A 24,170-nucleotide genomic window follows, 5' to 3' on the forward strand; every position below is an offset into this window, starting at 1 on the left:
ATGAGGGTTGGGGAGAGAGTGAGAGGTTGCGCGAGAAGCACCATGCAGCTTGGGGCGGGTGTGCAAGAGGCACTGTGCAGGTTGTGGAGGGTGTGGAGGGTGCAAGTGGTGCGTGAGAGGTGCCGTGCGGGTCAGGGAGGGTGCAAGGGGTGTACAAGAGGTTTGGGTTGGTGTTGGTGCACAAGAGGTGCTGTGGAAGTCAGGGAGGGTGTGCAGAGGTGCAAGGCAAGGGTCAGGGAGGGTGCACAGGAGTATGAGGGAGGTGTGGTAAGGGTCAGGGACGGTGCGCAGGGGAGTGCAAGTAGTCACTGTGGCTCAAGTGCAGAGGGGGTGGGGGAGAGGTGCAGGTAGGGGAGACTTACCCAAGCGATTTGTGACCTTCCTTGCCATCTTCCCCATTGACTTTCTGGGGAAGCCAGCAGGGAAGTTTGGGAATGGCAATCCCATAATTGTGGGGCGCTTGGCAATTAAGTGCAAATGGGTTGCCAAACAACCAGATCACAATCATGTGACTGTAGGGGGTCTTGTGATGGCCAGAACTCTGAGGACTGGTCGTGAAGACCATTTGTTCAGCATGTCGTAACTTGGAATGGTTTATGACTGAATGGTCGTGAGTCAAGGACTACCTGTATAGGATTAAGCTGTAAGGAGGAACTAGAGTCCCTCAATCCAACCCTGCTACATTATACAAAGCAACTGGCAATTGCTGGTAGGTGACAGTGACTGGGAGGGAAACTGGGGAAGCCACCAATTGCTACCTTGAAACTATTCTGCTTTACATCTTGTAAGAACAGCAGCACTGCCCAGTTGTGTTACCAAAGAACAGTAAAACTCAATGGTGGGAATAGTGTAATTTATGTTGTCATATTTTTCTGATGATTCACAATAATGCATTTATGAGGAACCCCTTATCTGTGGAAATGGAAGACACAATGGGAAAAGTGACCACATAATGCTGATTTTTTTTTCTTTAAAGGGGATAGAATGTCACAGAGAAAATCTTTGTGGTTGCTACAAGTCGAAAGCGACTTGATGGCACACAATCAAACAATCAATCGATCAAAAAGTTGATATAACTGACCATGGGCTTCTAATGATAAACAGGATTTCATAACAGGAAAAGCTAATGAGAAAAGGAGCTCAAGAAGGAAGCGAGTTCCTAAAAATGGAGATATTTAAAACACAATTGCAAAGAATTCTATGACTTAAAAAAAAGGAAAACAGCAAAAGAAGCTAATGTGGCAAAAGTTTGGTGATGATCTCAAAATTCTAAAATATAGGAGATGGGAAAAAGGATAGATCATCAAGGAAGGGTATGTTTAAATGGCCTGGAATTAAACATATGATGTCAGAACAGGAAAAGCTCAAACTGAGCTGAGGTTCACAAAGGCTGCTAAAAACGATCACAAGGATTTGTCAGATACATTTAAAATAAGTACACTTTGATATTTTTAAATTAATGACTTGAATTGACTAATTATCAAGTGATTGTCAAATCTGCAGTTAACACAAAATTGGGTAAGATAGCTGGAAGATAGAAATAAAATTCAAAACAATCTTGATAGATTAGAAAAATGGACTAAGAATAACAGAATTTTTTAAAAAATTATTAGACATTGAAAATGTATAAACATGCAAAGAAAAACAAAAATAGATAAAAAAGTAAAATAAAAATGCATAAGGAAGGAATTTATACATGTCATAGAGGTTAAAATTTTCTATTATATCATTAGTTGACTGTGAAGAAATTTAAAAGACAAATACAAAGTTCTTTACTTATGAAACAGAAATCAAATGTTCAGACACTGAATGTGGATTTAGCAATAGTACTTTTGAAAAAAATATATTGGAATTGCAGCTTCCTAACAGTAAGAACAGTTTGACAATTAGAACTAATTATTAAGCAAGTGGATTGGCTTCCCTTCAGTGGATATATTTATATGGAGACAAAGCAATTAATTGTCAAGAATGCTTAAACTGGAAACCTGTAATGATCAGGGGACTAGACTTGAAAGCCTAAATGGCTACCTCCTACACTGTAATTCTATGAACTTGTGATTCTCCAGACAAGTAGATAAATCTCAGTACTAAGAATTTTGCAAAAACCTTTAGTTCTGGTTTTAGCAAACAAAATCCAGCAAAATTTGAAAACAATTACTAATAATCTTTGCTTACCTTGCCTTTATTAAAATAATGAATAATCTTCCGACAAAGATTTTCTTTACGTTGCCACTCTGTCTGAGATGGATAGTGGAGGAATTCCCGAAGAGGCCTGTCCTCCCATTGTAGTAGCTCACAATACAAAAGCAGTGTAAAAGCAGCCTCTGTCAAAACAACAAGCAATGAACACTACACAAAATATCAAAACATTTCAACTGCTATAGTTAAATATGCAAACAGACAGAGAAACTAAATAGTTATGAAAATCCTAAATGAATCAGATAAAAAAGACATTTTGTTAGTAAAAAGAAAATGAATGATCGTGTTATGCTGAAGTAAAAGAGAAATCAATTGATACACAATATTTTATATATATTGTAGGCTGCCTTTCAATAAAATTGTCTTGATAATTTATATTAAGGAAACATAAAAAATAAATAAATAATAATAATACAAACACAGTAAAACAGGCAAATAAATAAAACTCAGCACACCCTAAAATTGAACCCACAGATTTTAAAACTAAGAGGACCATGCTAAGTAAGAGGTCAAGTGAACAGAACATTATTAACCATGTGCCAAAAACAGTACAGGAATGGCACCAGGTAAACCTCTAAAAGTTTGCTAATCCATAACTGGGATACCCCAACTATTTGCAGGTGGAACAGGAGTCCTGCAAAAGTTTTAAGGTTTAGGGAGGGATATTGAGAAAATGTAGGCGAGTCCCAAACAGTGTATGGTATTAAAAATGAGCACATTAAATTTAGCCCAGAAACCATCTGGGAGCCTGTGCAATAACAGACCTCGGTTAAACCAGTGAGTTCTAGTTAGTAACTTAGCAGCCCTGTTATGGACCCATTTTTAACATATTTTTTTAAGATTACTCAGTTTTAAAATTTTAACCCACTGCTGTTGACCAATTAACATTCTGGATCTAATAAGTGCTTGATAAACAATGCATCCATGCTGCAAACTTGAAGCTTTAGAGGGAGTGTGATACTATTATTTTTAGTCAATAAGCCAATCGAAAGTAATTCCAAAAAGTTTTTTTGGAATGAGTCTTAATTTGTTCATCTTGTTCCATATATTGAGATTCAAAAGAAACAGCCTGCATGTCTTCTGAAAACGAGGCTGAGTATGCCCAGTATGTTCAATTAGGCAAAAATAAGGTGCAGTCACATACAACACACACACACACACTTGTTTTCTGCATCTGGATTTCGGGTTTAATATGTTATGTGAACCTGTTCTGAAAGATACATCTGAGACTTTCACATACAGGTAACAACATAGACTAAATATCTAGATGACCTTTCCAAAAGTTTAAATACATGCTAAACTTTAGAAACATGCAAAATGTTCTGTGCATTAATTATTCTGTATTCTGTTAAAACAGTGTGTCCCCTACTTAAACTGATAGTATCCAATGATAGCTGCAAGATGTGTAAAATCTTTTAAGCTACTCAGCCCATTACACTGAAGATGAACTCAGGTGACCAGTACCAGATGAAAACTGAGGCGTGTATTGGCCATTTCAGTTGGATGTAGAAATGCACCTTTTTCTAGACCCTAGTTAGCCTCTTGGGTAGCTGGCTCAGGTCGACTCTGCCTTCCATACTTCCAAGGTCAGTAAAAGAGCACCCAGCTTGCTGGGGAAGGTGATGGCTGGGGAAGGCAATGGCAAACCACCCTGCTATAGTCTGCAAAGAAAACATCGCAAAAGCGACGTCACCGCAAAGGGTCAGATATAACTCAGTGCTTGCACAGGGGACCTTTCACCTTTCACAGTTAGCCTCATTTGTTCCCACTCTGCTGTTGTCTCTCTAAAAGGCTTAACACAATGGTGAGTGAAATATAAATGAAACTTCTTGCCCAGTTTTGAAATAATATCACAGTGAAAAAATGGTGAAATAGCATAACAATAAGTGTATTAGTGAAACAGTGTAACACTGAAATGTTGAGACCATTACCCTACCATTTCCTCCCAAATAGAGAATGGAGAAATCTGAAAGTCAGCATTTGTTCTCTATATAAAGAAAGGAAAGAAAGTACTGCTTATGATACCACTTCCTTCATGGCTTCAGTCTGAAATTATTCAGGTCAGATGATAACAGAATGCATATAGGAAGATGGGAATAGGAAGGAGTCTAGAAATGACAAAATCCTGCAGCCCACTCTCCACTCCAAGGCCTTTTTTTTTGGAAGCACTATGATTGGGGAATGTTTTTTTTTTGCACAGTTGGTGCATGCAGGAGGAAGATAACGGCCCCTCTTATCCCATCAAACCTGACACTCCCCGTGGTTTACAGAGGAGCTGGGGTTCTGAAGAGGATTAAGAGACGTCTAGAGCGCTGCTGGAGGAAGACAAAGACCAAATCTGACCGAACACAAGCTAGAGCCGCCATTAAGGCCTACCTTGTGGCAGTAAGAGCAGTGAAACATCAGTATTGCATCTCTCTTATTGCATCTGCGGAATGCCGCCGGGCGGCCCTGTTTAAGATTACCTGACCGGTTTTGTCAGCAGGCTTGGAATGGGAAGGGGAACAGTTACACCTGGGGATGGCTAGCGCCCTAAAGTGATTTTTGGTGGACCTATTACACTCATGGACTGATTAAAATCTCTTAGCCATTTAGATTCTATTATGTCTCTATTTTTATTGTATTATTGTATTTGTAATTGTTCTGAATTTTAATTGTTTTTATTGTAAACCACCCAGAGTCCCCCCATGTGGGAGAGATGGGCAGTGATAAAGTTTGATAAATAAAAATAAATAAATAACAAAGCCACAAAAATTGCTACATACACAACATCAGGAGAGTGTCATTTGATTGTTAGATGGAATAGATGTAAGAGAGCCAGATAGGGATCAGCAATAAAGAATCTCTGGCCCGTGTATTGAATAAGGCCTAGGAAGGCTCTCCATAAGAAAGTAATTCACCACTTTTACTTAGCTTACTAGTACATAGGCTATGAATGCCTATGGAATCCAAGGGCATACCTGAAAAAAGTTTATTCTGAGTATGGTGTTTTGCTGTAAGGCATGCCAGCTTCTTTTCAATTTTGTTTCTAATTATAATTTTAAATTTAAAAAGTAGAGTAAGGCATAAGGTCTGGCAGGCACCAAGGTTGGTAACTATGGACATATTGAAACCCTTTGATGAGATACCGGAGAACCGAGCATTAGAATTTCATGTCAGAGATTATTACAGCAGAAATAAAATTCAGTCCTAAAAATACTATTTTCCTTTCTTTTAAAGATTACACATGCTCACTAAAAGAACAGAAATGAGGCAAGAGAGCAGAACCTAAACTTATATTTTTTCAGTGGATCAGTCTCTTGTATCAACATTCAAAAATAAGTAAATACATGTTGTATGGTAACTGCAATGTAGAACAACTGTAGTTCCCAGTTGTTGAGTTATAGTATACTTTAGTTCAGATTGCCATTTTATTCTCTTAGCTGGTTTTCATGGTATGTGCTGTTTTATTTGTATTTTTGTTTAATGATTTCTTGTATGCTACCCAGAGTCACATTGTCTGAGTTGGGTGCCATACAAATGTTCTTAATTAATTAATTAGTTTTTCTTATTTGAACTTTAGTATACATCATATCCACGAAAACAATGTGGAAATAGTAAAAATTATACTGTATACATGTCTTAAAAATAATTTACCTGAAACTCTACAGCTAATACTTAAGTGTTCCTCAAATTGATAATTGCTAAACTAGTTATTTATGCAGAGACATTGGTAATGTAAACAAATAGTGGAGAATTTGTTCAAAGATGCTTACAAAAATGCAGAACTTCTTCCAAAGATATTGTGTCACCACTTGAAAACAACATGCATGATCTTAGTCATATATTTTTATTGACCACTGTGATGTAATTTAGTAAGAATGATGTTACTGTATGCTTATTCGATTGATTAATGTTTAAATTACACATTTGCAGTTTTAAAAAATATCTACTTCAATTAGAAAATAATCTAAGTAAACTATTTCAAGAGGATTCAATGAGATGAATTTAAAAGAGACCACAGTAAATATATAACTAAAACTTTCTCCATAATTTACCTGTGTAATTTTCAGCCTGCAGATGCATGTCACATAACTTGTGTATATAGCGGATATACATTTCTTCCTTATTAATTTCAGATTTATAAAAATTCTGAAAAATAAAATACGTATTTCAACACAATAATCTCTGACAATTTTTCAGTTATAAGGTATTTTCAAGACTTATGGATTTTTTCATCCAGATTTAGAATGCTAAATCATGTTTCAGTTTCATGAAATGAACCATGAAGAAACTGAAGTCATATATCCTCTTTTACACCCATCCATTATTGTGCAGGAAGAAAGCTTTAACTTTTTGTCCTGTTCAGGCTATTAGATGGCCAGGCAGTTACTAATAAAATTCTTTACTGAATAAACTATTACAATAGCAAGTTCTTGCAATAGATTAGAGCGTGTAATTCAATCAAGTTCACCCAGGTAGCAAAGGACACCCAGGCAACACCACAGAGTCAGACTGTGGCAAGGCAGCAAGGCAGAAGTTGGCCAATTCTCTGATTGAGGCTGCAAGTCTGGAAGGAGCTATGGTGTGTGGCAAAGGAGAGGCTGAACAGTCAGATTGGTGCCCTGGCATGCAGGCTGGATCAGGCTGGCACGCAGAGGCTAGACAAGGCTCGGTTGGAGTATCTGGGCAGGGCTTGGTTCTGGAGGCAAGACCAGACTTGACTGGAGTGTCTAGGCAAGGCTGGTTCTGAAGGCAGGACTGGACATGGCTGGGACGCCTAGGCAAGACTTGGATCTGGAGACGAGGCTGGACTGGACTGGAATGTCTGGGCAAGGCTCAAAGCTGGAGGACAAGGCTGGACTGGACTGGAGCATTGAGACAAGGCTTGAACCTGGAGACAAGGCTAGACTGGGTTGGAGCACTTAGACAAGGCTGAGATCTGAAGGCAAGGCTGGACTGGACTGGAGTGTTCAGGCAAGCCGGCGATCTGAAGGCACACCCGGATCGTGCTGAAGCGAAGCGACAAGGCTTGGAGCTGGACGCAAGACTGTGCTCAACAGGAACAGCAGAGTGAGGCTCTACTGGAGCAACCCGAGCAGAAGGCTGTTCTGCAAAGGCAGAAGGTACTGGTTCCACGTTGGCTACAGGTAAGGCTTCCAGTGCTTGTAAGGATTCTTCTGCAGATGCTGTAAGCTCAAAGGAGTGGTTGTCTCTGGCAGCTTGCTTTTGGCGCGCCTGCCTTTTTATTTGCTCCTTTTTGCACAGTTTTCCCTTACCAGCCAATCACGCTTCTATTTCTTTCGCACGCCTCTCTCCTCTCCTCTCTCAAGCACTGATTGGAGGCTTCAAATCTCCTTCCAGAGTTTGTCCAATCATCTCCTGCGATTTCTCCTGCTCTGCTGAGTCACTTCCTGGTTTAGATTCTTCAAGACCTTGCTGATAGGTTTCGTTTTCCCCTTCTGACTCTGAATAAGTTTCATTTTCAGAAGCAGAAGCAGGCTCAAACCTCACACTTTTAGTTTTGAATATACTACATTACAGTTCTTTGTTACATCTTGATTTTATTTATTCTGTTATGTTTCATTTACACATCAGGATTATTTGAAATCAAAACTAGATCCTGGGATGACTTAATAAAACTGGAAGGTTCAATGATCTCCTAGTACAGCAATAGAAGTAAGCTCAAAACACACTATGGCTTGTTCTCTGAACACTAAAACAATGGTTTGATGTTATGTCTATAACAGGCTCTCCTTAACAGAAATGCACTTAAAGTATGAAAATGATTCCATGCTATTTTTATTTAAATCAGGTCAAATAAAAATTATATTGATTTTAGGGGAATTACATTCTAGGTTGTATTTTCTGTGCTAAGCAGCAATATCATTCAGTTTTTTCATATAATTATGTGAGTTTTGAAGAACTTTGGATTCAGTTTCAAAATGATGTTGCAGAGCATGCAGGAGCACACTTTTTCAACAGAAAAAAGGTTAACAACTGACAACAAATGACAACTGAAGTAACGTGCAATTTACTTCTGAATTTCAGCAATGAAATTACTTTGTTAGACAATCAAATAGCTCTGAGATTGCAGGAACTGGTATAATAGCTAATGCCAATACAAAGGAACTAATGCATCAGTTAAACAGAAGACAACTGCAATTAATTACATATAGTAATTCCTTGAAAAAAGGCATTTGAATTTCTCTCTATCCTCTTAGCAATACTATTCATGCCTATTTTCCCTTGTTCATAAATGGCAGGCAATTCAGACAAAATTTAACCAGAAAGAGGTTTTCTTCTGGCTTTTAGCATTGATAAGGAAAGACATTGTACCAATATTGACTTTTGTTTTCTTGTGGCAAGAAAATGATGGAAAAAGTGGTAGAAAATCATGTAGATCATGTTGGATAATAGAAAATGCAATGGAGTTCCCAAAAAGGGCCTTTTTGTTTCCATTATTGACCATAAAAAGGCTTTTAAGACCATGACAAACTATAGGTAGAGAAGGACTGGACCAAGGCTGTATACAGTCACCTTATTTACTTATCTTAGAAAAACGTATCTTATAAAAAAGACAGAATAAAAGTATCATCATCATCATCATCTTATATACAGAAAATAGCATGAGAAATGCTCAGCTAGAAGAAATAGAAATTGGTATCAACATATCTGTGAGAAACATTAAAAACTTCAGATATGCTGGTGATCCCACTCTGTTGCTGGAAGATAATTTAAGGAGTTTCTTGTTGAAATTGAAAAGAGAGAACAAAAGGCAGACTGCTGCTATTAAAAAATATTTTTAAAAACCCTAAGGTTAAGTCAGTAGGCAATTCCAACCAAGCATAAATAGGTGAAGAAACTGAACAAGTAACAAATTGAATCTTCCTAGATGCAAAATTCTCAGGATGGTGAGAGTTGTTGTTGCTGTTGTTAGTTGCCGTTGAGTCGTTTCCGACTCATGGTGAGCCTATATATAACAGAACGAAATGCTGTTCAGTCTTGTACTATATGCCTGACTGTTCCAATGTTTGCATCCATTGTTGCAGTATGGTGAGAGTTGTTGTTTATTCGTTTAGTCGCTTCCGACTCTTCGTGACTTCATGGACCAGCCCACGCCAGAGCTTCCTGTCGGTCGTCAACACCCCCAGCTCCCCCAGGGATGAGTCCGTCACCTCTAGAATATCATCCATCCATCTTGCCCTTGGTCGGCCCCTCTTCCTTTTGCCTTCCACTCTCCCTAGCATCAGCATCTTCTCCAGGGTGTCCTGTCTTCTCATTATGTGGCCAAAGTATTTCAGTTTTGCCTTTAATATCATTCCCTCAAGTGAGCAGTCTGGCTTTATTTCCTGGAGGATGGACTGGTTGGATCTTCTTGCAGTCCAAGGCACTCTCAGAATTTTCCTCCAACACCACAGCTCAAAAGCATCGATCTTCCTTCGCTCAGCCTTCCTTATGGTCCAGCTCTCGCAGCCATATGTTACTACAGGGAACACCATTGCTTTAACTATGCGGACCTTTGTTGTCAGTGTGATGTCTCTGCTCTTAACTATTTTATCGAGATTTGTCATTGCTCTTCTTCCAAGGATTAAGCGTCTTCTGATTTCCTGACTGCAGTCAGCATCTGCAGTAATCTTTGCACCTAGGAATACAAAGTCTTTCACTGCTTCTACATTTTCTCCCTCTATTTGCCAGTTATCAATCAAGCTGGTTGCCATAATCTTGGTTTTTTTGAGGTTTAGCTGCAAACCAGCTTTTGCACTTTCTTCTTTCACCTTCATCATAAGGCTCCTCAGTTCCTCTTCACTTTCAGCCATCAAAGTGGTATCATCTGCATATCTGAGATTGTTAATGTTTCTTCCAGAGATTTTAACTCCAGCCTTGGATTCCTCAAGGCCAGCTTGTCGCATGATGTGTTCTGCATACAAGTTGAAAATTTAGGGTGAGAGTATACAGCCCTGCCGTACTCCTTTCCCAATCTTAAACCAGTCTGTTGTTCCGTGGTCTGTTCTTACTGTTGCTACTTGGTCGTTATACAGATTCTTCAGGAGGCATACAAGATGACTTGGTATCCCCATACCACTAAGAACTTGCCACAATTTGTTATGGTCCACACAGTCAAAGGCTTTAGAATAGTCAATAAAACAGAAATAGATGTTTTTCTGAAACTCCCTGGCTTTTTCCATTATCCAGCGGATATTGGCAATTTGGTCTCTAGTTCCTCTGCCTTTTCTAAACCCAGCTTGTACATCTGGCAATTCTCGCTCCATGAACTGCTGAAGTCTACCTTGCAGGATCTTGAGCATTACCTTACTGGCATGTGAAATGAGTGCCACTGTTCGATAGTTTGAACATTCTTAATGTTTCCCTTTTTTGGTATGGGGATATAAGTTGATTTTTTCCAGTCTGATGGCCATTCTTGTGTTTTCCAAATTTGCTGGCATATAGCATGCATTACCTTGACAGCATCATCTTGCAAGATTTTGAACAGTTCAGCTGGGATGCCGTCGTCTCCTGTTGCCTTGTTATTAGCAATGCTTCTTAAGGCCCACTCAACCCCACTCTTCAGGATGTCTGGCTCTAGCTCACCAACCACACCGTCAAAGCTATCCCCGATATTGTTATCCTTCCTATACAGGTTTTCTGTATATTCTTGCCACCTTTTCTTGATCTCTTCTTCTTCTGTTAGGTCCTTGCCATCTTTGTTTTTGATCATACCCATTTTTGCCTGGAATTTACCTCCAATGTTTCTAATTTTCTGGAAGAGGTCTCTTGTCCTTCCTATTCTATTGTCTTCTTCCACTTCCGCGCATTGCTTGTTTAAAAACAATTCCTTATCTCTTCTGGCTAACCTCTGGAATTTTGCATTTAATTGGGCATATCTCCCCCTATCACTGTTGCCTTTTGCTTTCCTTCTTTCTTGGGCTACTTCTAGTGTCTCAGCAGACAGCCATTTTGCCTTCTTGGTTTTCTCTTTCTTTGGGATGTATTTTGTTGCCGCCTCCTGAACAATGCTGCCAACTTCTGTCCAGAGTTCTTCCAGGACCCTATCTACTAAGTCCAGTCCCTTAAATCTATTCTTCACCTCCACTGCATATTCCTTAGGAATATTAGTGAGCTCATATCTAGCTGATCTGTGGGTCTTCCCTAATCTCTTTAGTCTGATCCTAAATTGTGCAAGAAGAAGTTCGTGATCTGAACTACAGTCAGCTCCAGGCCTTGTTTTTACCGACTGTACAGATGTCTGCCACCTTTGGCTGCAAAGGATGTAATCAATCTGATTTCGGTGTTGTCCATCTGGTGAAGGCCATGTATAAAGCCGTCTCTTAGGTTGTTGGAAGAGAGTGTTTGTTATGCAGAGTGAATTGTCTTGGCAAAATTCTATCAGCCTGTGTCCTGCTTCGTTTTGTTCTCCCAGGCCATACTTACCTGTAATTCGAGGTGTCATTTGACTGCCCACCTTAGCATTCCAGTCTCCTGTGATGAAAATAACATCTCTTTTAGGCGTGTTGTCCAGTAGGTGCTGCAGATCCTCATAGAACTGCTCTACTTCAGCTTCTTCAGCATTTGTGGTTGGGGCGTATATTTGGATCACTGTGATGTTAGATGGCTTGCCCTGAATTCGAATTGAGATCATTCTGTCGTTTTTTGGGTTGTATCCAAGCACTGCTTTAGCCACTTTACTATTAATTATGAAGGCTACTCCATTTCTTCTGTGGTCCTCTTGTCCGCAGTAGTAGATCTGGTGGTCATTTGATGTGAAGTGGCCCATTCCAGTCCATTTCAGTTCACTGACGCCCAGAATGTCTATCTTTAATCTTGACATCTCACCAATAACCACATCCAATTTGCCCTGGCTCATAGATCTTACATTCCAGGTTCCAATGGTGTGTTGATCCTTAGAACATCGGATTCGCCGTTCACCACCAGCACCGTCGGCCGCTAGCCGTCCTTTCGGCTTTGAGCTAGCTGCGTCATCACGTCTGGGGCTAGTTGAGCTCATCCTCTGTTCCTCCCCAGTAGCATATTGACCATCTTCCGACCTGGGGGTCTCATCTTCCGATGGTATACCGACATATCTCTGGTTGTACTGATCCATTTAGTTTTCACGGCAAGAATACTGAGGTGGGTTGCCATTACCTTCCCCAGGGATCGCATTTAGTCTGACCTCTCTGTCATGACCTTCCCGTCTTGGGTGGCCCTTCACGGTTTAGCTCATGGCATCATTGAGGTGCTCAAGCTCCAGCACCACGACAAGGTAACGATCCTTTGCTGAAGATGGTGAGAGTAGCCATGTAATAAAGAGATGTGTGCCATTGTAAGAAACACTGTAACAAGTCCAGACAAAATTTTAAAGTGCAGAGACATCACACTGCCAACAAAGGCACATACCGATAAAACCATAGTTTTTCTAGTAGTAATAAAAGGTTGTGAAAACTGGACAATTAGAAAAGACTGAACAAAGAACAGTTGTTAAGAATAAATAATTAAATATTAGAGGAAATACATGCTGATCTGCTTATTGGAAGACCTAATAATGAACCTAAAGCTTAGATATTTTGAACTCATAATGCAAAGGCAAGAGTCACTGGAGGAAGTCCTGATGTCAACAGAAGATAAGGGGGCTAGATGCTATCTTTGACACAAGTATGAGATTACGAGAACTCAAAGACACAGTTTTTGATAAACAATCCTGGCAAAATGATGTCCACAGTATCACAAAGATGATTCTCACCATCAAGTTAACAGTGCAACCAATTTTCTTGTTCTCTGTTTCATCGCCTTTCATACAGTCTCTGAAAAACAGGAACAATATTTGATATGCTCAAATTTCAAAACTGTTCACGATATTCAAAATGAACATATATTGTTACAAGCATGAAAAAACTTTGCAAAAACATTGTCATTAGTTAGTACTGACATCACTTGCAGTATATATCGGATGTCCATTAACTGTGAATAATTGCATTACCTGTAGTCAAGGAGACGCTCCATCAGACGAGTAACTGATGTAAGAAAAGAAACACCCGTCTCCCTCCAAGTTTCTTGTTCTATCTTTTCTAGCAGGCTGTATGAAAGTGAACAATGAATAAGACTTACTCAGAAATATTATCAATTGTGAACAGTTCTGAAAACATTTATAATACCTAAACACTTCCACATCAAATCTGAACAATCATCTTACCTGGGATAAGGCCCAAACAGCTGGGTTCTGATCCATGTTGCATGAAGCAAAGACAAGGGAATTATTGAACGAAGATGATACATTATTATTATTTCATACCAAGAAAATAATTGTGCCAGGTCTAGAGATTGCATTTACACTGCTGCTACTTGTGAACATTATTCTGGAAAGTTTATACACATATGCATATACATACACACATATTTCCTTTACTCAAGAAATAATGTAGTGCTGAGAAAAGAGGCAGGACTTGCACTGTGACACTGCTTTCATCAGGCTGATTTCCTCCCCCCACCCCATGCCCTGTGGATGCTGATGGTGCTCAAGCTGAATAGACTGTTTATTTTAGATTATTTCTTACTAATGTAGCACACTTCTAGAAAATGAGTATTAGTACTAACAGGAGACAAAAGAAGTCTCAACATTCTTCTGCTTGGTTCTTTTCTAAAATTACAAGTTATATGTCTTCTCTCCCTAAAATTATACAAACTTCCTTTTATTGATATTCAATACTTCAAAAAAAGAAACAACTGAAAATAATGCACAGGAATATAGTTCCATTTGTTGCTTCTAGCATAACACTTTATTTTTCAGTAACATAAATTGCATTATGTCTATTTATTGTGGGTATATTTACATTATAAAATATTTCCCCAACTTTGGCTATGACTACAAGAAGAGCAACAACCTGACCTGATATTTTCGGCATGTGAGGATGGTAAAATTTTAAAAATCTGAGTTACCAGCAGAAGTGAACTCTTCAGATTTCATTAATTTAATTCAGGGAGTTATTAATGTTTTATACCTTAATAATTCATGTTTGTGCTACTTGTGACATTAATATTGGATCACTGTTGCAATTTAATATTTCATAAATAGAATATGTGTAATACTATTAAGTGTGTTTTAAGAAAGAAGAAGAAATGAGTATCTTAGATCAGCAGATTTGATATGACACCTCATATAGTTGCCAAATATGCACATATTAGTGTAAAGGCATCAGTTAAACTGTAAACCATATGAAAAACAGACTCCCTTGTACGGTCTTTTGACAGGCTCTGAATGACCAGGTTGTCAAAGCAGTATAATGAATATTTTAAGTCAGTGCTTTAACTCATGCCTTAATTTTGGAACTATGCCTGTTTCTTTTTAGAACTCATGGTATGCTTATTTAAAAAACAACAACAGAGCACTTAGGCTAATTCAGAGCTGTCTGCTAACCTCACCTTTCGTGCACATGTACTTTCATTGAAACTCCAGACTACATCTGTGCAATCTGAATGAAGATCATGTATTTATGTTCACAAATAATCTAGTAAATTGCTATTAAACATAGGCTGAAGATTCATGTTTAGAAATATCCTGTTGGAGGATAAAGATTACAAAAAGATATTCAATATGCACTCTTTGAGATCCTGAAGGAATACAGGTAGTCATTGCTTAACAACCAGTAGTGTAAGAACTGGCACCCTTATTTCCAATATTGACCCAACTCATGCACAATTGATATATGCAGAATTTATGTTTATTAAGAACAAGTGCACAGAACAAAAGAAAGCTGCGATTGAAAAGTTCCCGCCCAAAACTCTCAATTAAAACATTCCAATGCCCAGCACCCCCCTTCCTTTCTCTTTCTCACTCTGCTTTCAACAGCCAGCATTGCCAGCTGCAGATGTCTCCAGCAACATGATCTTGACTCACTCCTTACAACCCAAACAGCAGTAATTCACACTCCTTGCAATTACCCCCCCATCTTCCTTCTTGACACGCATTGACTCATCATTGCAGACAAACACGATCAGATGATTCAGCAATCATTTGATTGTGGAGTCTGACAATTAGTTTAGTGATGGTTCAGAATGGTGCTGAAAAAATCTACTTGCGACCAGTTCTCACACTTATGACCATCACAGTGTTCCCACAGTCATGTGGTCATGATTTGGGCACTTGGCAACTGGTTCACATTTATGACCATCACAGCATCCCATGGTCACGTGATCACCATTTTCAACTTTCTCGGCCAGCTTCTGGCAAGCAAAATCAATGGGGAATCATGTGATTCACTTAATGACCACATGGCTCATTTAACGCCCATGGTGATTCATTTAACCACCACAAAAAAGGTTGTGAAAAGGGTTGGATTTGCTTAATGACCGTTTCACTTAGCAACCAAAACTCCAGTCCTAATTGTGATTGTTAAGCGAGGACTACCTGTAAGCAATTATTGAGGAACAACAGACAATACTTCTTCCCTCACTGCTTCTGTACTCATTTTGTAAAAACATAGGGACATCTCCTACTGCGAAATGGCGTCTCAGACCAGAAAGAAAAGAAAAAAAGAGAAATCCAGACATGTCTCAGGAAAAATGAAGGCATTTAAACTAAGAAGAGATGCAAAAAAGCTTAAATGGGATTGAATATATCAGTTATTTCAGATGAATGTATTTATGAATTGATGTCTTTCATGCTAGTACAATACAGTTAAGAATAATAAATCTTGATTGTTGCAATTATTGAATAAAATGGATATGCTGCTTTATATTAAAATCTTTGTTGTATTTTTATCAAACCAGAGGCCCAGTCATTCTGATGCATTCTTCATTTCTAAGAATAGTTTTTTATGTTTAGATCATCACTCCAATTTCTTTATATAGGTCTATGAAAAGTTTTAATAATGCTAGGCATAAGACTTACAGCAGACTGAAGAGTTCTCTGTAATTTTCATCTCCTTTTCCTTCTGATACCAAACTGTCCAGCTTATCAATCAATTCTGCCTCCACCTGGATCAAAAAGAAAGAATTTGTAGGAAAGTAGCTTATTTTGTAAATTATAAATATTAAGAAGGATGTGAAAATGATATTTTATGGTATTTTTCCTACTCTGCATGAAGATTATTTTTATGGAGGTATGGATGATTTCTGTTTCCTAATATAAAGAGTTCCCAGAACAACACAACCTAATTTCATAAAACAATGGTTTTATGGAAAATAATCTGCCTCATTTGTCTGAGCAGCACTGTCACAATACAACACTGAAAATGTCTTTTGACTGAACAAATAATAAAATGGCCTTATTTCATTTTTCAATTCATCCTAATAGATATTTATGCATTTGGTGTAGAACAAACAAAACCTCCTAGAAAGTCATGTATTATTTAAAATGTAAAACAAAATCATTCTCCTAGATTAAGTTACTTGCTAGGCAAAGTTGTTCAAAAAGTAATTAAGAATTCATAATAATCCCTTAGCTAGGTAATTGCCATCTCCAAGACATCTTTTAATATTAGTGCAGTTAAATAGTTAAATCTCTGGGCTTTTCTAAACCCTCATTTTCTTCCATATATTAGACAGATATAATGTATCTTTTGAAACAGTGATGACCAAATAAAACTCATTTTTCCCTGAACAAGTATGGTTTTCTATTAACAGACAGTTCATAGGAAAAAAGTAGATGTTTTAGTTGCACAGATATTTTCTAAGGGCTCTTTAAGATCACTATAAGTAGTCCTTTCCTTAATCTCCTACATTGGTTTACACTGCTCACCAACGATTTTTTTTGCCCCTAATTCATTGCTTTCCCAATAATGCAAGATGTGCACATATTACATCATCATTTTAAAAAATGAGATTTTGTTGCCCTCAATGGGACAGCCTTGTTTCTCTCTAGTGCATGGGGATAATTCATGTCTTGATATGTGGATGACTTAAAAAAAACCCCTCTACTTTCCTTATTATACTTTATTTAGTGACTGCACTGCAGTTTTCTTATAGCGAATATGTAGATATAATAGCAGTAGTTAAGGCCTGAAATGTGTTATACTTTTGCTTTTATATAGCTCTTAGAAACCAAACATCTCTTAAGTTTGAAAAAACAAACAAAGAAAGGGTTACATATTTGCAAAAGACTATGAAAAGACAGATTGCATCAGTTCTTTAAGTAATCATGTGTATATATGATCTGTGCCTATAGACAGACTCAGAATGTGATATTTTAAAGGGGAAGCTGCCATTCCTCATGTATACCATGTATATCATAGCCAAACCAACATGATCCATTTTTCTGTGACCAGTGATTAGTTTAGTTGACCATGGGAATGTGGTGGATATAGTATACCTTAACTTCAGCAAAGCATTCAGTAAAGATTCCAATGATATACTGGTAGAGAAGAGGACAAAATGTGGGCTGGTCTATGCTACCATTAGATGAATACATAGTAGACTGAACAATCATATCCAACAAGTATATGGCAGTGGCTCAACATCAAGTTGGAAGTGTTGAATGGTAAACCAGAGTTCCATTCTAAGCCCTGTGCTGTTCAACAGATAAGTGACTTAGATAAGGGAATTTTAAAAATATGATTATAAAATCTGTAGTCGATACAAAAACAGCAGGGATGGCAAACACCTCAGGGGCCAATGTCAAGATTCAGAAAGACCTTGACAGGCTAGAACAATGGACAGAAACCATCAAGATGAATTTCAGGGGAGACAAATGAAAAGTTCTATATTTGGATAGGATAAATCAAATGTGTGAGAGTAGGAGGTGGGATGATACTGGAGAGAAGTACTTGCAAAAATAATCAGGTTTCTTGGTGAATCAAAAACTGAACATGAGCCTACACCATGATGCAGCTGTGAAAAAAACAAATGCAATCCTATGCTGCATCTACAAAAGTAGATTGCAACTGAAAACTCTCCCCATGACCTGAGTTCGATCCCAGTGGAAGCTGGATTCTTGGGTAGCCAGCTCAGGTCAACTCAGCCTTCCATCCTTCCAAGGTTGGTAAAATGAGTACCCAGCTTGCTGGGGAAGGTGATGACTGGGGAAGGCAATGGCAAACCACCCAGATAGTCTGCCAAGAAAAAGTCGTGAAAGCGGTGTCCCCCAAATGGTCAGACATGACTTGGTGCTTGCACAGGGGACCTTTCACACATACACAAGATCAGAGAAGCAATTGTTCCTCTTTATTCTGTGTTGGTCACACCACACTTAGAAAATTGCCTTCAGTTCTTGGCATCATATGTTAAGAAGGAATTTGGCAAACTGGAACATGTCCAGAAGACAACAACCAAGATGATAAGAGACTTGAAAGAAAAAATGTATGAGATGTTTGGAGGCATTGGATATGTTTAACCTGGAAAGAAAAGACTGTGGGGAGATATGAAAGCAACTTTCAGAAATCTGAAGGGTTGTCATTCCGGAAGACAAGACAAGAAAGCATAGGTTTAAATTACAAGGAAGTAGATTTCAGTTGAACATCAGGAAATGTTTTTTAATGTTATAAGTTCTTCAACCGTAGACTGCCTTGGGAAATAGTGGACTCTCCTTGTAAGGTGGTATTTAAACAAAGGCTGAATGAAGTTCTGTCAGGGATGCTGTAGTAGGAAACGCCTGCATTGGGCAGGTGGTTGAACTACAGTGGTGCTTGTAAGTTTGTGAACCCTTTTGAATTTTCAATATTTCTGCATAAATATGACCAAAACACGATCTGTTCATCACCTAAGCCCTAAAACTAGATAAAGAAAACGCAATTAACAAATGAGTCAAAAACATTATACTTGTTCATTGATTGAGTAGAATGACCCAAAGCTACATTTTTGTCTGTGGCAAAATTATGTGAACCTTTGCTTTCAGTAACTGGGGTACCCCCTTTGGGCAGCAATAACTGCAGCTTTCAAACGTTTCCAATAACTATTGACCAGTCCTGCACATTGGCTTGGAGGAATTTTAGCCTATTCCCCCTTAAAAAACAACTTCAGCTCAGAGATGTTGGTGGGCTTCCTTGCGTGAGTTGCCTACATCAGGTCCTTCCACAACATTTCTACGGGATTAAGGTCAGGACTTTGATCTGGCCATTCTAAAACATTAACTTTCTTCTGCTTTAACCATTCTTTAGTCATATGACTTGTGCATTTTTGGTGATTGTCTTGCTACATATGACCCACTTTCTCTTTGACCTTCATTTCCCAGATAGATACACTGACATTTTCCTGTAGAATTTGCTGGTACAATTCAGAATTCATAGTTCCATCAATGACAGCATGCTGTTCTGGTTCACAGGCAACAAAGCAGGCCCAGACCATGATACTGCCACCACCATGTTTCACAGATGGGATAAGGTTCTTATGCTGAAATGCAGTATTTGCCTTTCACCAAACATAACGCTTTTCATTCACACCCAAAAGTTCCATTTTGGTCTCATCCATCCACAGAACATTCTTCCAGTAGCCTTCTGTTTTAACCACATGGTCTTTTGCAAACTGTAGATGGGCAGCAATGTTTCTTTTTTTGAGGGTAGTGGCTTTCTCCTTGCAACCCTGCGATGCACACCCAGAGCCATTGTTGTTCCGTGTTCTCCTGATGATTGTCTCATGAACACTGACATTCACCAATGCAAGACAGCCTTGAGTTCCTTAGACAGTACCCTGGGCTTCTTTGAGACCTCCCAGAGTATTATACGCCTTGCTTTAGGTGTGATTTTGGTTGGTCAACCATGCCTGGAAAGGGAAACAATGGTGTTGAATTGCCTCCCTTTCTTCACAATCTGCCTGACAGTGGATTGGTAGAATCCAAATTCTTTGGAAATCATGTTGTAATCTAATTACAAACCCAGTTTCCAGAGGTCCTCAGAAATGTCCTTTGTTTGAGCCATGACACACTTCCACATACCTGTGTTGTAAAGATCAGATTTTGAATACCCAGAATTCTGTTCCATAAACAAGGCAGGACTTCACACACTCACACCTGATTATCATCCCATTGATTGAAATACCTGATTCTAATTTCCCCTTCAAATGAACTGATAATCCTAGAGGCTCACATATTTTTGCCACATACAAATATGTAGTTCTGGATCATTTTCCTCAATAAATCAATGAATAAATATAATTGGGTTTATTTGGGTTCTCTTTATCTAGTTTTAGGACTTGAGTGGAGAATAGATCACAGTTTAGGTCATATTTATGCAGAAATATTGAAAATTCAAAGGGGTTCACAAACTTTTAAGCACCACTGTACATGATCTCCTTTATTCCTTCTAGTATTAAGTTGTATGATTCTAGGAAGCACTACTAGTTATTCTCCTCAGTTTGTTTATCACTATAGTGGATAGAAACATATGAAAATACCAATAGAACAGAACCTGAGAAAGGAAGAGCTAGTTGAATTAATACACAAATGACCACTTGAAGTATCAAAGCTACATATATGCGACTTACCTTTTCCCTTGTTCTCTGTGCATTACTTATATGGGTGAATAACAAGCTTATTTGTGGAGGACAGATATAAATTGAAGCAGAGGAGACAAGACAGCCTATCACAGGCAATGCCATTATTAGAAGTTTAAATTATTATGGCATATGAAAAGTTGATGATTGGGACTAGGTAGCTGTCTTGCATATGTCAAGAAGAGTGACTCTACTGGAGAATGCTGGAGAAGTTACCATTATTCTAATATACTGGCTCTTAATTGAAAATGGTTTCAGTTCAGTGGTATTTCACAGTCAATGAGCAAACCTTATGAACTTGCTCAATAAATGAAAAGGTACAGCAACTTGTGGATAGAGCCATACATAGGATATAAACTCTAAAGCCCATCTGATTTTCAAGAAATGTAAAGAGGCATAATGGAAGGAACACAGTACAATGAAAGTGTAAAAACAACTTAAGCAGGAGCATAAAGTTTGAGTGAAGGTCAGCCTATGACCATTATCAGTTGGAGGGTATCCATCTTGAGGTTACAAAGTTAATTAAGACCACATGTGGAACAGTTCTATGAGGAAAGCTTACTTAAAGGAAAAACCAAACAGAAAATGTAAAACGACAGCAAGTAGCCAAAAACGCAAAAGGTGCCAACATGGATTTCAAAAGCACAAGTTCTAAATATGTATTGTTACTTGAGACTGGAGGACGGAGGTTGGTATGGCCCTTCAATAATTTTCTCAGAAGTGAGTATTGTTTTTTTTTAAAGAATACAGTACACTACAGAGGAGTGATATGCAGAAATCCCAATGAAATAAGCTGTGTCTTAGGAAGCTTTCAAAGTCAGGAATAATTTTTTAAAAATGCAGCTCACAACTACTTAAAGCAAAGAATGCACCAAAGCATAGCACACAAAAAAAGAGTTCATTTAAAGATATGCAGCACTCAGAAAGATTTTCAACAAACTTGAATCACATTTGTGCAGGCATGGACTCAAAGAATAATTGAATGCTGCGAATGCCAGAGTGAACCAACTAGGAAAGGATACAGTATTCTTCTCTTGGCCTGGGATAGAAGGTCAGACATTTTTAAAGGGGTGAAGGTAAGTTCCTATGACCACTTAGAACAATGTTGGAAACCAAGCCTGGCATGGCCATCACAGGCCATGAATATACAGTCTGCTTTGTCTGTTTGCATCTGAAAACTACAGTCATGACTAATTAAAGCAGAGAGAAGATCTAGAGGATATGACCATCCCACTTACACATGTCTGTTGTAGTTGTGATGGAAGGCTGCAGGGGCAAAAATGGCATTGCTGCATGATTTAAGAGGTAGTGACAAGCTAAAAAATGAGAGTACAAAATTGTAACAGATGAAAACCCACAGTGAACCTAGGAAGTGAGAGAAAACAGAGTGAACAGAATTTAAAGAATAAGTTTCTGTTAGGTCTGTAGTCACAGACCGAACCCACTGGCAGTAGTATTTGTGTTACCATGTGTAACCACCTGAGTTTGATATAAGTATTGAAACCTCTGAGATCTAGGATTTGATATCCACCACATCTCACTTCAGAACTGTGAAATATTTCTTGTAGGGATGCATTATTTTATAGCACCTTAATTCAAAACTGGAAATCTCAGTTTCATGAGAGGACAAGGAATCACTGTCCAGAAAATACTGAGAGGGGAAAATGCATTAAATTATATGGCATAAGAGCAGTTGATAATGAACACTTAGAATCAAAGAGTTGGAAGAGACCATTTCAGTGAAGGGCCCCCCACCACATTTCTGGTTAATTGGATCCACTGTTGAACTTCTTTAACTATTAGGAAGTCTTTTTTAAGTTTTAACTGAAATTGCCTTTATGTAATTATTCCATGTCCTGCATTCTGGAATGAGCATGAACAGAGGTTAATCTTCTATGTGACATTGTTTCAGGTATTTCAAAATGGCTATCATACCCCCCACCCCACACCCTCGATGACTAAAGTTAACCATCTCCTTCAGTCTCCCTTCATAGGACTTAGTTTCTAATCCACTCATCATCATCCTTACCTTTCTCTGAACCTGTTCCAGTTTCACTAAATACTTTCTTAAGCATGTTGTCCCCAAAAGATATAGCAATCAAGATGGGTGTGATCAAAGCAGGATAAAGTTGAATGGTTATTTCTTGTAATCTGGAAATTATATTTCCATTGATGCAGCCTGAAATTACTTTTGCCTGGCTTGTAGCTACTACTCACTGGTGGCTCATATTCAGTTTGCAATCAACTAATATTCCAAGATGCTTTTCATAAGTACCATTACTAGGCTAGGTATCTCCATCCTATACCTATGCATCTGATTTTTGTTTCCTAAGCAAAGAACTTTGCACATTTCTCTGATAAATTTCATTCTGTTACATTCAGCCCATTGTCCAGCCCAGCTTAACAGTCATGCCATCCAGTCCATGCTTAATTAGCTTGTAAATCAGCATATCATGGCATATTTTGTCAAGCACTTTGCTTGTGAATCAGATCAAGATAAATTATTATGAACTATTAAGGAAATGACCCAATCAAAAAGTGAGATAAGATTAGTCTGGCAAAATTTATTCTTGACAAATCCATGCTAACCTCTGGTAACTACAGCATTATTTTCAAGGTGCTTACAGATCAACAACTCCATGATCTTCTCTAAATCTTCTTGGAACTGATGTTGGACTGGTCTTTAGTTTCCTAGATGTTCCTTTCTCCCATTTAAAGACAGGAATGTTTGCTCTCCTCCACTAATGTGGTACTTTACCAGTTCACTGGAGATTTAAATTTATTCAAAGAAAAGAGGCATTCCTTGACCATGTTTCTATTAGTCTTCAATCCTGACCCTTCGTCCTGCTCTTCACAATTTCCTGGTGGAACACATTCTTCTTTGTTGGAGAAGATGGAACAAAAATCAGACTTGAGTAGCTCTGCCTTTTCATTGTTACATATTTGAATGTTGGTGTCTTTATTTTGGCATCTGGTTTCATTTTATTTATATTCTGAGTGTATCTACAGAAATTTCTTTTTGTTATTCCTAAAATCCTTCATTAACCATTGCTCATTCTGAGCTTTCACTTTTTTGATACCAGCTCTGCAGATTAGGACTACCTATCTGTATGCTTTCTTTGTGACCTGGCCCTCTTTTCATTTTCTGTATATGCCATCTTTACTTTCAGATATTCAGTAAGCTTTTTGCATAGCCATGCTGGCTACTTTGGCTGTCTTCCATTTTTTTTCTTCTAACTGGAATTGTTCGTAATTGTGCTTTGAATATCTCCTTCTTCAGAACTCCCACATTTCTGGAGCTCCTTGTCCCATCAGCATCTCCTGTCATGGTATTGTACTTACCACTGCTCTGAGTTACTAAAATCTACTTTTTAAAAAACTGAGGTATATGTCAGACAATGCTCAGTTTTCAATTTCATTCAAATCAAGAACTCCAGCATTACATGCTAACTTTTTCCCAGTATTCCTGCTACTTCCAGTTCCTCAATAAGTCTTCCCAAATGATTAGTATCAAATCAAAGATATCTGATTTTGTGCCTGTCTCCACCCTTTGAAAGAGAAAGTTGCTAACAAAATAA

At 38.3% G+C, this 24,170-nt stretch overlaps 1 protein-coding gene across 1 annotated transcript in view; it reads right to left on the minus strand.

Annotated features, from left to right (window-relative positions):
* The window catches only part of DOCK3 (dedicator of cytokinesis 3), a 222,706-nt gene that overhangs the window by 60,294 nt on the left and 138,242 nt on the right, over positions 1 to 24,170 (minus strand). Inside the window, exons 34-39 of the mRNA XM_063292863.1 lie at positions 16,061 to 16,146; positions 13,367 to 13,393; positions 13,154 to 13,249; positions 12,917 to 12,977; positions 6,237 to 6,330; positions 2,176 to 2,324 (exon numbers count right to left, since the gene is read on the minus strand). Of these exons, the coding sequence (XP_063148933.1) occupies positions 2,176 to 2,324; positions 6,237 to 6,330; positions 12,917 to 12,977; positions 13,154 to 13,249; positions 13,367 to 13,393; positions 16,061 to 16,146 (513 nt within the window). The remainder of the gene's footprint in view (positions 1 to 2,175; positions 2,325 to 6,236; positions 6,331 to 12,916; positions 12,978 to 13,153; positions 13,250 to 13,366; positions 13,394 to 16,060; positions 16,147 to 24,170) is intronic.

This window comes from Candoia aspera, chromosome 2 (assembly GCF_035149785.1).
Source record: "Candoia aspera isolate rCanAsp1 chromosome 2, rCanAsp1.hap2, whole genome shotgun sequence".
NCBI lineage: Eukaryota > Metazoa > Chordata > Lepidosauria > Squamata > Boidae > Candoia > Candoia aspera.